General features: G+C 41.9%; 1 protein-coding gene across 6 annotated transcripts in view; it reads left to right on the top strand.

Moving 5' to 3' along the window:
• The first annotated feature begins 4,244 nt into the window (after positions 1-4,244).
• NRG1 (neuregulin 1) overlaps positions 4,245-13,747 on the top strand; it is a 219,031-nt gene continuing 209,528 nt past the window's right edge. For 4 of the 6 annotated variants that reach the window (XM_064585570.1, XM_054508598.2, XM_064585568.1 and 1 more), the window contains exon 1: positions 4,246-4,829. In XM_064585570.1, coding sequence (XP_064441640.1) covers positions 4,733-4,829 — 97 coding nt within the window. In that variant the 5' untranslated portion in view covers positions 4,246-4,732. Of the gene's footprint in view, positions 4,830-13,747 lie in introns of all 6 variants that reach the window. The other 2 variants (XM_045879809.2, XM_045879810.2) reach the window with 1 other exon arrangement.

Below are 13,747 nucleotides of genomic sequence, written 5' to 3'. Positions count from 1 at the left end.
CCTTTCTTTAACAAACTCAACTTGCATATTGATTCTAATAATCTAACCAAACAGACAGGACAATTGCTAATTTGAATTCTTAAGGCTGCTTTCATCACATTTTCCTCATATGATCGTCTTTGCTTGTTTCAGTGTTGTGTGTATTCCTTTTGATTGCTTATTAATGCCTCCTATTCATAGGGATAGTAGTATCTAATCTCTAAGATAGTCTGAAATTGTTTACCATTACTATAATGGTGCAGAGGGTGGAATGTTTGCAATCACTAGAGGTGAAGCTACCATGAAGCTAATGAAACTTACTCTTCAAGATCTCTCACATCCAAGGGTCCTTTAATGGTCTTGGACTTAAATTTGTATTTTTACTATTACGGGGTTTTTTCCCCTTCAAAAATAGCCCCCAAATTTTATGAGTCTTGGGCCATGGAAAACTTATCTGGCCCTGCTTTTCATTTGTATTATAATAATTAATTTGTTTTCATGCCTTTCTCACAGTATTTTAACTTCATGAGAATAGGAGCTTTTTTTTTTTTTTTTTTCCTATTTCTCTACTATCTAGCATTTGGTTCGGTAGGTGCTTGACGAATGAGTAAGTCATGACATTTAGTGGTTGTTTTGGAGCTGACTCTGATGAGTGAGATTTTCTTTTGCATTCATGAATCTTCATTAATGCCAACTTCGTTGCAAAGTTTTTAAAAAAGTAATTAAGTTACTATATTTTTTAAAAGTTAAAAGTACCTATTTAATTCTAAATTAATTTCCCACTACTGTCAGTATGCACATATTTTGCAAAAAATGCAATCAATCTTCACATGTTACGTCCTTTCATTTTATTTATTTTTTTCTTTTAAGAATTTTCTTGGGGTATTTTCCAAATGGGAATTACTGAGATAAAGGGCATATTTGATTAGCTTTGTAGATTCTAAGAGTGCTTCTAAAAGGTAAGCCTTGCCAAAGAAAAATGTTATGGCACAGGATTGCATTTATTTTAAGCTGTCATTTAATATAAGATCTCCATGTTGTCTTTATTTCTCAAGTTGCTTATTTATAAATCTCCACTCTATTTTTCAGGAGTTGACAAATGTTGACAGATTGACATATGTTGCTTGAGAGCTGCTAAACCCTCTATGATATATACTCTAGGAGCTAAACAATACATAATAAATTAGGAAAATTATACCATGAAGATATGTCATCATTTCTAAATTATACAATTCAGGTTCATATTTTGGTCTTCAAGGAAGCAAAAATATTCTTCTTCCTTTATCCATCCCCTTTTTCTGATCATTTCCAAGGTTTTTTTAAAAGGAAAAAAACCAAACCAAACAACAACAAAAAAAACACCACAGAAAATCATTTGCCACTTCCTGACCATAGAGATGAATAATTTAAGGACAATCTCAAGCTCTTGAAAAATCTCATAAATATTTTAATTATCAAAGAAATGGACTTTTATTTGGTTAATATTTTACCTAATCATAAATAATGGAATAAAATAACCCTCAAAAAATTAACATTAAAGTAACATAAAGGATAAAGACACATTTAAACAATGTATTAGTAGAAAAAAAGTTTTGGACTCTGTCATAAATTTTCTGACAATTCAGCTGCAACTGACAACTAAATATGACTCCAGAATCCGAACGTAGTCCCAGGAAGCCCTGTCATCCAACTGCCCCTTCATCATCTTTCTTAAATGTTCTTTCAACATTTATCATTGCAATTTTTGTCCTTTTTTTTTCTCTCTAGCGTATCAAACCAAAAAAGAACAATTATTGCCTGCTCACTTATACCCAGCTTCCTCCCTTTATATCCCCTCATTCCCCAGGCCTGAGTATTTCCATAGGAATCCTGCTACTGCTTAGTGGCCACCATGTTTTATTATAAAACTGCAATATCAACAATCTTTAGTCCTTCATCCTTAGTTTGGAAAAACTGTCCACTAGTACTATAGATTCCTTCAAATGGAAACTATCACAAAGTTGTAGGCTCTTCCCTTATCCTCATGGCAAAATTACTGTAATAAGGAATTAGTAAGCTGTTTTGAAAAGTAAATCATCTAGACCCAAAACAAAGCTGACTGATAATAATTCCATAGGTATGGGTTTTTACTACTGCCTTCCTGTTTAATTTGGAAAGACCTGAAACTTTTTATTCCAAAATACATTTTTGTTTTATATTCTTCAATTCTAAAATAATGATACATTTGATAACATTTATCTATTGTAAAGCCTGTAAAGGGTCTTATATCTTGGAGAAAAAGTACCTTTTTTTGAAAGGGTTCCCTTTTTCTGAATTTTGCTGTTTCCTGCTTGTTGAGCAGTGGCCCCTCCTGGGAAAACAGAGCTATTTCAGCCAACATTCAGATTTCATTTTACATTAGACTCTGTGGAATATTACAGTGCTATTCAGGTTTATTCATAATCTTTCCCCTGATTTCGCTGTTTTTATAGCCTAGCAAAATTTATATTTGGTGTTTGTTGAAGGGTCATCAGAAGATACTTGGACATCAAACTTTTTCAAAATAAATTATGATGGCATTACTGCTAAAATATCTCTCAGCAGTTATTACCCTGAAGATTACACAAGAATAAAATTATTATTTGAGGGCTGTTTTAAAATGAATGTTTTTGCCCCCCTCCTTTCCCACATATATAGCAAGGAGGCACCCCAGATTTCATCTTTATTTAAATGGTGGCAATTACAATATATATCGAGAAGTCTGTAAGCATGTAATGCTTCGGTTAGCATGAGCTCCGGAGAAAGGAAAATCAGGAACAAGTCACTTGTAACGAGAAGTAAATTTCATATATGGTTGTTCGTGTTCAGCTCTTCCTGACCACAACCGGAGTCTATCACTGTAAATTAACATTCTAAGTTAGCCACAGCTGTGATATAACTAGGAGGATGTGTTCTTTACATGATTCTGGATCATTCCGTGTGTGGATTACTCTGGCCTCTAACTTTTGTCCTTTGCAGCAGGGTGCCAACGTTTTCTCCATTCACTGCTCTTTAGAATTCTCCACCAGAGGGAGGACAAGGGAAGGAGAAGTAGGTTTCACCCGCAGTTCCGAGGAAAGTTTGAATCCGACAAAGCTGGCGTTAATGAATTAAAGAGCTCTAGCCCAACTCTACCTCTCCCTGCTTGCTTTCTCACTCGGTAGGAACTGACTGACCACCCCCCATCCCCCCAGCTATTGCAGTAATTTTATTGTTGATCGCCTTTTAACCCGGGTTTTATTAGTTCCTTTGAAAATCAAGTTGTAGTGAGAGAGAGAGTTTAGGACACCCTCTCTGAAGAGGTTAGATTATAGCTATTTATTTTTTAAAAAGCTAACGATGAGGGGTGCCTGGGTGGCTCAGTCGTTAAGCGTCTGCTTTGGGCTCAGGTCATGATCCCAGGTTACTGGGATCGAGCCCCACATGGGGCGGGAAGCCTGCTTCTCCCTCTCCCGCTCCCCCTGCTTGTGTTCTTGCTCTCGCTGTCAAATAAATAAATAAAATCTTAAAATAAAAACTAACGATGAGAATTATGACAGGCACGTTGTTCAACACACGAAGGCAGGATACACACACATTCAAGGAGCAAAGCTGGGAAGACGTGCGATCTGACCATCTTTAAGGTTCTCTGAGCCCTTCCTGTGTACCCGGGACAGTCTTACACTCAAATTCCTTGCACACAGTTTGTCTTTGCCCTACGCGCGTGCGGGACTTCCACTAAAGTAAGAAAGGAATGAACCCCAAACTCCTGGGAAAAGTGCGAAAGTTCCTCTCCTTCCCGAGGGTTCCAGAGCCTTAATGGAGGGGGCGGGGGGGGGGCAGGTGTCAGAATGCCAAACGTTTTTCTCCAACGTCTCTCCGCATTGTAGGGGACGGCGGAGCCCTTCGGGGCTCCCTGGCGGCGGAGGAGAGCGAGGAGTCCCTGGGTCCCTTCCCCGGTCTTTGAATCTCCCGGGGCCGCTCGGTTCGCTTCCCGGGACCGCAGCGGCGGTGCTGCCGGCGGCGGCGTCTCCGCGCAGCTTCCAGCGACCCCTGTCGGGGGTTCCCGGCAGCCGCTCCGCGCGCCGCCGCCCCCCGCCCGGCCAGGCTCGGGGAGGGAAAGGGGCTGCGCCCGGGAGCGCCGAGCCCAGGCTCCTCCCGGTGGCGTGTCCGCGCCTCGGGGTGGGGGTGTGGTGGGGAAGGGGGAGGGGGCGAGGCAAGGGGAGGGGGAGAAGGAGGCGCCAGTCTCCAACCTGCGGGCGGGGGGTGGGTGGCTGTGGGGCAATTGAAAAAGAGCCGGCGAGGAGTTCCCCAAAACTTGTCGGAACTCCGGGCTCGCGCGGAGGGCAGGAGCTGAGCGGCGGCGGCTGCCTGGGCGATGGGAGCGCCGGCAGGACGGTGAACGTCTCTCCCTCCTCGGGCTGCGAGCGCCGCCACCGGAGCCGACAGCGGCGGGACCCAGCGCGCCGGGGACCGAGGACTTCCCTGGGCGACAGGAGCGGCCCCGAGAGCGAGGGCGACCGGCTGCAGGAGCGACCGCCAGCCCCAGGTGGCCCGGACCGCACGCCGCGTCCGCGCCGCTCCCCACAGGCGACAGGAGACGCCCCCGCGCCGCGCCAGTGCCGCAGCTCGGCCGCGCGCTCTCCCCCTCGAGGGACAAACTTTTCCCCAACCCGATCCAAGCCCTCGGACCAAACTTGTGGCGCGTCGCCTTCGCCAGGAGCGGTCCGCGTAGAGCGTGCATTTCTCGGGCGAGATGTCCGAGCGCAAAGAAGGCAGAGGCAAGGGGAAGGGCAAGAAGGACCGAGGCTCCGGCAAGAAGCCCGCGCTCCCGGCGGGCGGCCCGAGCCCAGGTGAGTGCGCAGCGCGGCCCGGCTCCACGATCCTCCTCCTCCTCCTCTGCGGTCGCCTCTCCCTCGTCCGCCCGCGCCCTACGCTCGTGGCGCCTGGCGCTGCTCCCGGGCGTCCGCGAGCCGGGAGATTCTCGCCCTCGGTGGGGCCGCACCTCACCTGGGCGCCCAGCCCCACCCGGGTGCCCGCACCCCGCGCGTAGGGTTGGGGGCGGCAGGCGCGCCCCACGCCCCACGCCCTCCGAGCGTCCAGGTCGCGTGGCGCTCCCTGGCTTGGCCTTTGCCTAGAACCCCGCCGCTGAGCCCAGCCCGGGAGCCGGTCCGGAGTGCGGGAGCCGAGGTTGGGTGCGCGTTCCTTCGGCGCCAGGAGGGCTTTGCACGGGCCCCGTCTGCCCTCTAGCGAGAAAAGCGGGAACGGGTCTCCACTTGGCGTGCCCCGTTTGCAAGAGCCGGGTGGTCGAGAGAGGCCCCGGGAGCGGGTGCGCGGCGGGGCTTGGGGCGAGCGGTGTGCAGGGTCGCGGTGTGTGCGTACGTTCACCCTAATTCAGCCCTGAGATATTGGACCTCGGATCAGTTGAGCGGGATTCCTAGAGGTCAGCGAAGCAGATAAAATCTAGCCCAGTGCCAGGAACCGGGTCGGCTCCAAATGAGTTCTCAAACTTTAAATTTAGCAGTTCTGTTTTTCAGGACCTCCTTGATAAATGTGGTTAATTTATGTTCCCAAGAGGTTCCGAAAAGCAAAGTTCATCTAAAATTTTGAACCCAGTTGCTTACTGGTTATATAACAGAATGAAATGGCAGTGGAGGCTTTCTAGAGACAAATCTTGTATTTAAAATCAGAACACGGATGTGACTGACAGTTTCACCTTAGATTTCCCTAAGAAGAGCTGATCCTTTAGATATTGTCTTGAATAGAGCAAGCATCCCGAATAAATACTTGCTTATGAGTGAGTGAAGAAGATGCTTAAAAAAGGAGAGGAGAGGGTGACGTGTAAGGGCTTTTTTCCCCCCCTGTCTCTGCAATTCCCAATTGTTAATCGATCCAGATCCCTTAAGTCACTTAAAGCATCCCCCAACACATTTTATAAAGCACTTCTGAAAATTTAATTCACTGGCTCTAGCACTTGGTAATACTGTGGCTGAGAAGATAAGCAGAAAAATTTGTCTGTTCCTTGTAGGAAGAAAACAAGATTTGCTTAGTCCTCTTATTGGCATCACTGATAGCATTTCAGAACCTGACTTACTGGCAGGGACCTTCCACAGGTTTTGAGCAAAACAGAAATTGAACAAAGAGTAATTGTTTGGCCACTGACCATTCCTGTGCATGCTTGTATAATAAGATACTGCTGATCAGATTCACCTTATTTACTTCAGGAGGGCATATTGAGATTGTCTTTACTTTTACCCTGTGTTTGGAGACAAGGTATGAAATGGGGAGCCGAATTAGCAACCTCTGTAAGTGACTTTATCTGCTGTCCTTTCAAAAGTCATCGTGGTAAATTAAAGAGACCTTGGACGGAACCCAAACTGTAAAGTTGTAGAGTTATTTGTAGGGACCTTTAGGTGTTCCCCTGTCCTGCCCATGAACTCTGCCTTCAGAAGTTTCTGTGGTCCTCTGTAGGTGGTCTGATGAATTAAGGAGGGGCATTGGTTTGAAGTGGCATCCTTTTTAGGTAACAGGTTTGCGTTTTGTCAAGGGTTTATAGCAGCAGGGCCTTAGCATAGACATTTCAGATAAGCAGGTAGATTTAAGAGCAAGCAGGCATTTCTGTGTCCTGCAGATCTTATCTACGAGGTTGACAACCTAATGTTCTCCTTTGACACTGAGTTCAAGAGCTTCCTCAGTGACTCTCATTCTGCGTTCTAGTCCACAGTTGTGATTTCCTCTAAACCAGATAGATTGGCATCTTTAAGTGACGTTCTCTTTACGATCTTCCTGGAAAACTGAGGTGAACTTGGCTCTAGGTTTGTTTTTAGTATATTTATCTCCCTTTTCCGTCAGGTAGTCCTCATCTTTGGGGAGGAACCTTTTACCTCTTCCAGGGCACCTTGGAGGAGGTAAAAAGTTCTATAAATCATATAAACCACTTAAGAATATTGATTCTTCATTTGATTTGAAAAGAATGGTCAACTCGAAACCAGCCCTGTGTAAAAGCACCAATAGTATTGCTTTGAAATCAGTGTTTCTCTCCTTGTCATTTTCCTTATAATGGTGAGGGCCAGTGTACTTGTCCTTATCTGAGGGGAATAAGTAACTGATAGCCATGATGGCTTGTGGGAAAAACTCACACCCTTTTTTCAACTGTCTTTGCACTCAAGTTCTCAGGCGTCCTCCAAAGAATGACTGCTGGTACCATGACTGTAGTGTTGCCACTTGACATACCAGCCCCGATGAGGACCCAGGAGCTCCCCCATCTGTTCAAGAGCTCCTGTGGTCGTGCCCTGCGCTCCCACGTTTCACCCCTTGCGTAAAGCAGCCACTGAAACTGCATGTGCTGGCTGATGCACTTGCAACCAGCCAGCCTCTCTTTGGACGTTACAACATTACTTCACGACAGTCGGGGGAGATATAATGCTGAGATAACAGCCTCTCGGCCCTGCTGTGTGCTCTATTATATGCAGAGGCATAAACACATCTGTTGGAGGGAAATTTTCAGGGGAAAAAGGCTTCTTTAACTTTCATATGACATGTGTGACTGATATGTGATACATACATGGCTATGTTTCACGGCATCCACATTTTTATACAATTAAGTGAATATTGAATTGCACACTATTGGGGCTACAGATGCTCAACAGAATTATCTACTCCATAATAATGGCTCTGATAGGTCCCAAGTCCTTGGGTTCATTGGTTCCTCTTCTTTGCTCAAAATAAGCAACCTCAGCAAATCCTGGGCTTTGTAACACGGATCCATGTAGTACCAGAGGCCCTGTGATATCCCGGGCTTCCTAGATTCTAGACCTCCCATATCCACCCTATTCTAATTGACTTAGCTCAGCAAACTTCCTACCGAAGCCCCAGTTAGAAAACCAGAGTTTTTGTTTTGTTTTGTTTGCTTTGGTCTTTGGCTCTGAACTTCCTTTATGAATTTCCATTTGCTGGTATGTTTTTCTTCCATAAAACACCACAAAGGATTTTTATTCTCCCCCCCCTTTAAAAAAAAAAATAACCTGGAACAAATTCATTATCAACCTAAGCTGCATTCTAGAACTATTGGGTCTTCAATTGTGGTAGAAGGGGCATTTGTGACTACAGGTGAAACTTAGTATACCAAATGGGGAGCAATGGTCCATGTGCTCTCTGGATGACATCACCCACCTGTTTCTTTAAGTGGCTTCCCAGACTGAAGTGCTTGTAAACATTCTTGGATGTAAAGTGTGCTGTCACTAACAGGGCATCGTGTGTTTACAGAGCAGGAGGAATGTCCAGTGATCTGTTTCAACCTGGTTACTTCTGGCCACTTACCTTCTGTAACTATTCAAAACATTAGATCTTATTCATAGGATGAAATAGGATTTCTTTTGAAGAATTATTTTGAAGCAGAAAGAGTGGGAGAAACTTGGGATTCTATTCTCATACCTACGGAATGATAAAGTAATAACTGATGGAAGAATGAGAAGAAAAATAAATATATATAAATAACCAGAAAACATTGAACGAGTATGAGAATAGGGAATACCTTTTATACATGCCAGGCACTCTACTGGATGCTTTTATACTTTTTAATAAGGGAGCTAATATTTATTGAATATCATAGCATGTTCCAGGCAGGGTAAGAGATACTTTGTGTATTTTGTCACTTGTTCTTTAGGAAGTGCAAAAATGCCTCGCTGTCGGACAGCAAGGTGCGGGATGCCTAGTTCTTAGCTCTGTAAGCCAGATTTCCTGGGTTTAAATCCTAGTGCTACCGTTCCTTAATGGTTTTATGAGAAAGTTATTTAATCTCTCTATGCCTAAATTTCCTTATTTGTAAAAATTGCATGATAATATTATTACTATCATGAAGTTATTATGAGGCTTAAGTGAGATGATCCATGGAAACACTGTAAACAGTGACCAACACTTAGTAAGTGCCCAATAAATGTTCGCTCTGCTTATAAAATTACTTCAGAAGCAAATTGTCTGTGTTTTTGCAAAGGTATTTGACATCATTTTCAAAATTTACCTTTTATGGTAAAAAAATAATTCCAAACCGGCTTTAGATTAGAGTGAGTATAAATATTAATATCTACTCCCTGTAAATATAGAGAAAAGGGGATAAATATGTCAAATACGATAACTGCACATATGTATGATGAAAACGGTCCTGAATTCAGTCTAAATATTGAAAGTAGAGTGAGGTGCAACATAATTTTATCTCTGGCAGAAAAACGTTGAGGTTTCAAGCTATGAGAAGATTTTGAAACATGACTCCTTTTCTGGCAACACTTAAGAGTTGACGCTCAGACCTCACTTTATTATATAGAATGCATAATCTTCTCTTTGGGGACTAGTACAAATTGTAGCAATTGAAAAGGAGAGTGTGTATGAACATTTTCTTTGTTATCTTTTTATCAAATGTAACAGTGTATTGCTAGCGAAGATCCCAGAATTGAATGCAGGTGTTTCTATATATAAATAAATGAGGAACATAGGAAATCCATACTCCTCACTATTTGTTTTCTCCCCTCCTCACCAAAAGAGCTGTATGTAGTGTTTCAAGTTCCAGGAGTGTGATGCCTCCCAAATCCGTATTTTATTAACATTCTCGAAGTAACAAGTTAAATTTGGCATTAACAAAGCCCTGATAGTTTAGCACATTCTGTTAGGACAGAAGAAAACAAACTGAATGTCAGTAGTTGGGGTGAGTGATTTTATTTGCTCAAAGAGACAAGTGAATGGACTTCTCATATTTTAGTTAACCCTAGGGCTTTCCCCTTCATAAACAGAAAATACAAAAAAAAAAAAAAAATTAAATCAGGTAGTATTAGCCTAAAAACTGATTTATTTTAACCAGAGGAAAATATGCTATAAGGTACATAAAAGTGGAATTTCTCCAGAAGCACAAGTGATGTTTTGGATCCATCCTAATCCTACACATCTTAATCGTAATCCTGTGCATGTGTCCTTGTAGGAGTTTTAATAGATTCTTTAAAAAGTGAGCTACCAAGATGCCAATAGATGTCAGTGTTTGTTGCTTTAGAAAAAGTAAGGTGTTAGAAAAAAAAACAAGACAGCTTAATTTGTTCTCAGTTTTAATAAGCTAAAGCTGGCTACTCTGAGAAGTTTGATGAGTATTAGGACCCTGGATAACCTTGCGTACTTTGTTAAAGAAAATGTCGTATTTCCACATTCCACTCTTCTATTAAAAGATGCCTCTGCAATAAATTCCTGAAAGAATTCAGAATGTAGGCTGAAAATACACGAATCAGCACATTTTTTTTCTTTTTTAAAACGAAGACACAATTGTTCGAGAATGTGGTGAATGTGCTTACGTCTTGTATGTCTTTTGCATTATTCAAACTAGAAATTAAATTATGCATGCATCTTATATCACCTTGATTAAGATTGAACACATACATTTTCGAGTCCGGCTCAAGTGAGATCTGTGGGCTGTGGCCCCTGGAAAGCCAACGGCGACCAGAATTTTCTTCTTTCAGTGTCTTTTATCGGTGTCACTTTTCTGTGGCCTCCAGAGGGTGCTCCAGGAGCATCACACTGCTAGTCCCCAAAGAATGACTCCTTTTTGCTTTTCTTAAGTTACTTTGATATTCTGGGCAATCTGTGGGGAAGAGGGAGGGCCCTGATCTTTTTCATCAGAGTTAGCTGCCTCAACTGGCGTTCATTTTCCAGCGAGACCAAATAGCCTGAATTCACTAGGAACTCTGAATGGGAACATTCTGATGCATCCTTCTGATGGTGACAATGCCATTGTCACTTGCAGGGGGATGTCTGTGAAATTAACTTTCACCAGCACTTTTTCCTCAGAGAACCTAGCATCTCACAAGCACCTTTCAGTTGCCCCTTACAGCAGTTCCTTTTGAGTAAGTTCAGAGACCTCAAAGCGATTTAGTCATATTTAAAAAGGTTCCCTATGTAGGCATCTGCCTTTGGCTCAGGTCATGATCCCAGGGTCCTGGGATTCAGTCTGGCATCAGGCCCCCTGCTCAGCGGGGAGTCTGCTTCTCCCTCTACCCTTCCCCCCTCCTCATGATCTTTCTCTCTCTCTCACTCTCTCAATAAATAAGATCTTAAAAAAAAAGCAAAACGTTCCCTTTGGCATTGGAAAAATGATACATGAAAGCACCAAATTGAACAAAGGATTTTTACTAACACATTTGCTTTCATTTCTTCACACTCTTTCCTCAGCTCCTAGCTAAAATTATTTAAGAAGCCTTCTTCAATTGAGGTACACATTTTTGAAAATAGGTATGAAAGATTAAATCCGTTGGATCATGGGCTAATGTGGTAAAATCGTCACCTAGTCCCTGTTACTTGCTCACGATTGATCCCACCCAGCACGTGTCATCTTCAACCAGGAGCTGCTCCCATTATGTTACTCCCTTGCCCTTTTGAAGTGTAGTGTTGTTCATGGTGTTTCTTAGACAAGAAAGGTATTACTGGGGCACCTGGGTGGTTTAGTTGGTTAAGTGGCTGACTCTTGATTTTGGCTCAGGTCATGATCTCAGGGTCATGAGATCGAGTCCTGTGTTGGGCTCTGTGCTGGGCATGGAGCCTGCTTAAGATTCTCTCTCCCTCTCCCTCCCCACGTGCGTGCACTCTCTCTTTAAAACAAACCAAAAAAAGGTATTACTAATGGGAAGTAGCCTTTGCTCTGCCACTGTGTCCCAAACCTTTCATTCCACAGCTTCAACAGGCAGGCAGCTGGCTCCTTGGGCAGCTGCTGAGTTTAAGTTTCAGTGATGTGAGAGTCAGGGAATGTTTTATTAGGTTGAACCATATGAAATTGTCAATTTTGTAGGTCATACGTGACTGACTATATAGTTTAGTATGTGGATTCTCTTTTAGTAGTTTGGCTTTATGCTTTATGTGTTATTTTAAATAACATAGTAGAGACAACTTTGAAAGAATTCTTACAAGTTTTGGTAATTATTAGTATTTATAGAGGTTAAAAGTCATATACAAAGGAATCTGGGCTAGGAAATCATTGAACCAGTGGCATTTTTCTCCAATAAATAGATCAGGTCATAGGATATCCATATGAAACGAATTTGGCATAAAGTCAGAGTATCAGGGCAACTAGCATTTCCCCTTGGAGAGAAGAGTAGCGCGTTTCTACTACGACATAGAACTTTTATTTTATTTGACCTGTTAGAAAACCGTTATCTTGCTTTCTCTTACCCGCCCTATTTCTACAGAGATTACAGAGATGTGAGAAGGAAATATTAGTGAGTGGCGAATAATCCTGGCTTTATTTTATGAGATAATATGACAACAAAATCTTTGTTCAGCTTCATAGTACTAGAGCAACACGATTTTTCTAGTATTTTAAATAACTGAATTTTATTGTCAAGTGAAAATGCATCTCATTATGAATGGCCTATATTGCTTTATAAGTAAGGTTAAATTTAGAGAAAGCTGGTTTTTTAAAAGTGTGTATATTTGTGTTTGTGACTGTAAGTCATCTGTTGTTATATATAACGGTGTAGTTGTAGAGACAAATTGCAATTTTAAAGGTTATGGCAGCTCTTTAGCTATTCCGTCCTGAATCTAAAACCAGTCTTTAAAAGGAAATGTCTAAATTCCAATTTGGAATGATTTTTTTTTTCCAGAACACATAAATCTTACAAATATAGTGAAATGTTTTGCATACTGAATGTCTTAAATTTAAGGACTCCAGAATTGAAACTTGAAATTCCTACGCATTTTGTGGTTTTTTCAAAACATAGAATTCAACCTTACATAAAAAGTTTGAATATTAATTATACATAGAAACATTTCTCTATTAATGCCCTAAGGTTTTATAACTTAAAGTCTATTTTTTAGCTGTGTAGTAGGTCATTTATTTAGGAATTTTCATTGACATATATTAGGAAATCACACTTATATGTGAGCTGTTAAGAAATGCATCCAAAAATCAAAGAAGAAAAGAAGTGAAGGAGATAGTCAGCAAATATTTAAAGGAAAACAAATGTTCATGAGAAGAGAGCTTTCTTCTATGGAGATAAATGTATGTGTTGCTATTTAATGTTTAGAAATACGTGTTTTGTGAATCGAATGTTCTTTCTACTCTTAAGTTTATCAGGACTTAGAAGGGTTTCTGGTTGTCCTTGAACTTGTCTCTTCTCCCCTCTCTGCAGCTTATTCCTCAGACTTTCTGTCCTATCGGAAGGACACTTAGAGAAGAGGATTCGTAACTTTCTCTAATAGTAGTTGATGTAAAGTCGGCTTGAAGATAAGGGAAGTCATTTTGGACACAGCACATTGTAGTTTTGCGCCTACAATGTGAACATTTGTATTATGCTTAACATGGTTTTAGTATATGAAAAAGGTTGCTCTTTTTTTGGACCTTCCCTTTTCCCTCCCTTCCCTCTCATACTTGGAAAGTGCACTTTCCAGTTATGAGTTTATACTGTATTAAAGGTTATGGATTTTTAAATGACAGGGTTGTTTTGTGTTTGTGTTGTATATTCATGCAATATACAGATATATAGTAATAAGATTTTTTTGGATGGAGGCCAATGTCATACCCATTTGTAATTTCAGTTAGGGTTGAGCTGAGCCTAAAACATGGATCTATGTAACCAGCATTTAAGTGAAACCCAAATGAACATTTTAAGTCATCATTTTGATGATTCTGTATCTTCTCTCCAAACCCACTAGAGTGAAGGATATACAAAGTAGGGATGGCATTTTGAATCTGCACCTATATATTCCACAGGGAATGGGATGAAACAAAATCCCGCTAAAAAGGATA

The sequence above is a fragment of the Mirounga angustirostris genome, unplaced genomic scaffold, assembly GCF_029215605.1.
Source record: "Mirounga angustirostris isolate CCGP_5_RB_7025 unplaced genomic scaffold, mMirAng1.0.hap1 SCAF_2, whole genome shotgun sequence".
Classification (NCBI taxonomy): Eukaryota; Metazoa; Chordata; class Mammalia; order Carnivora; family Phocidae; genus Mirounga; species Mirounga angustirostris.
Note: the sequence above shows the minus strand (reverse complement) of the source record. Positions and strands in the feature narration are given on the sequence as shown.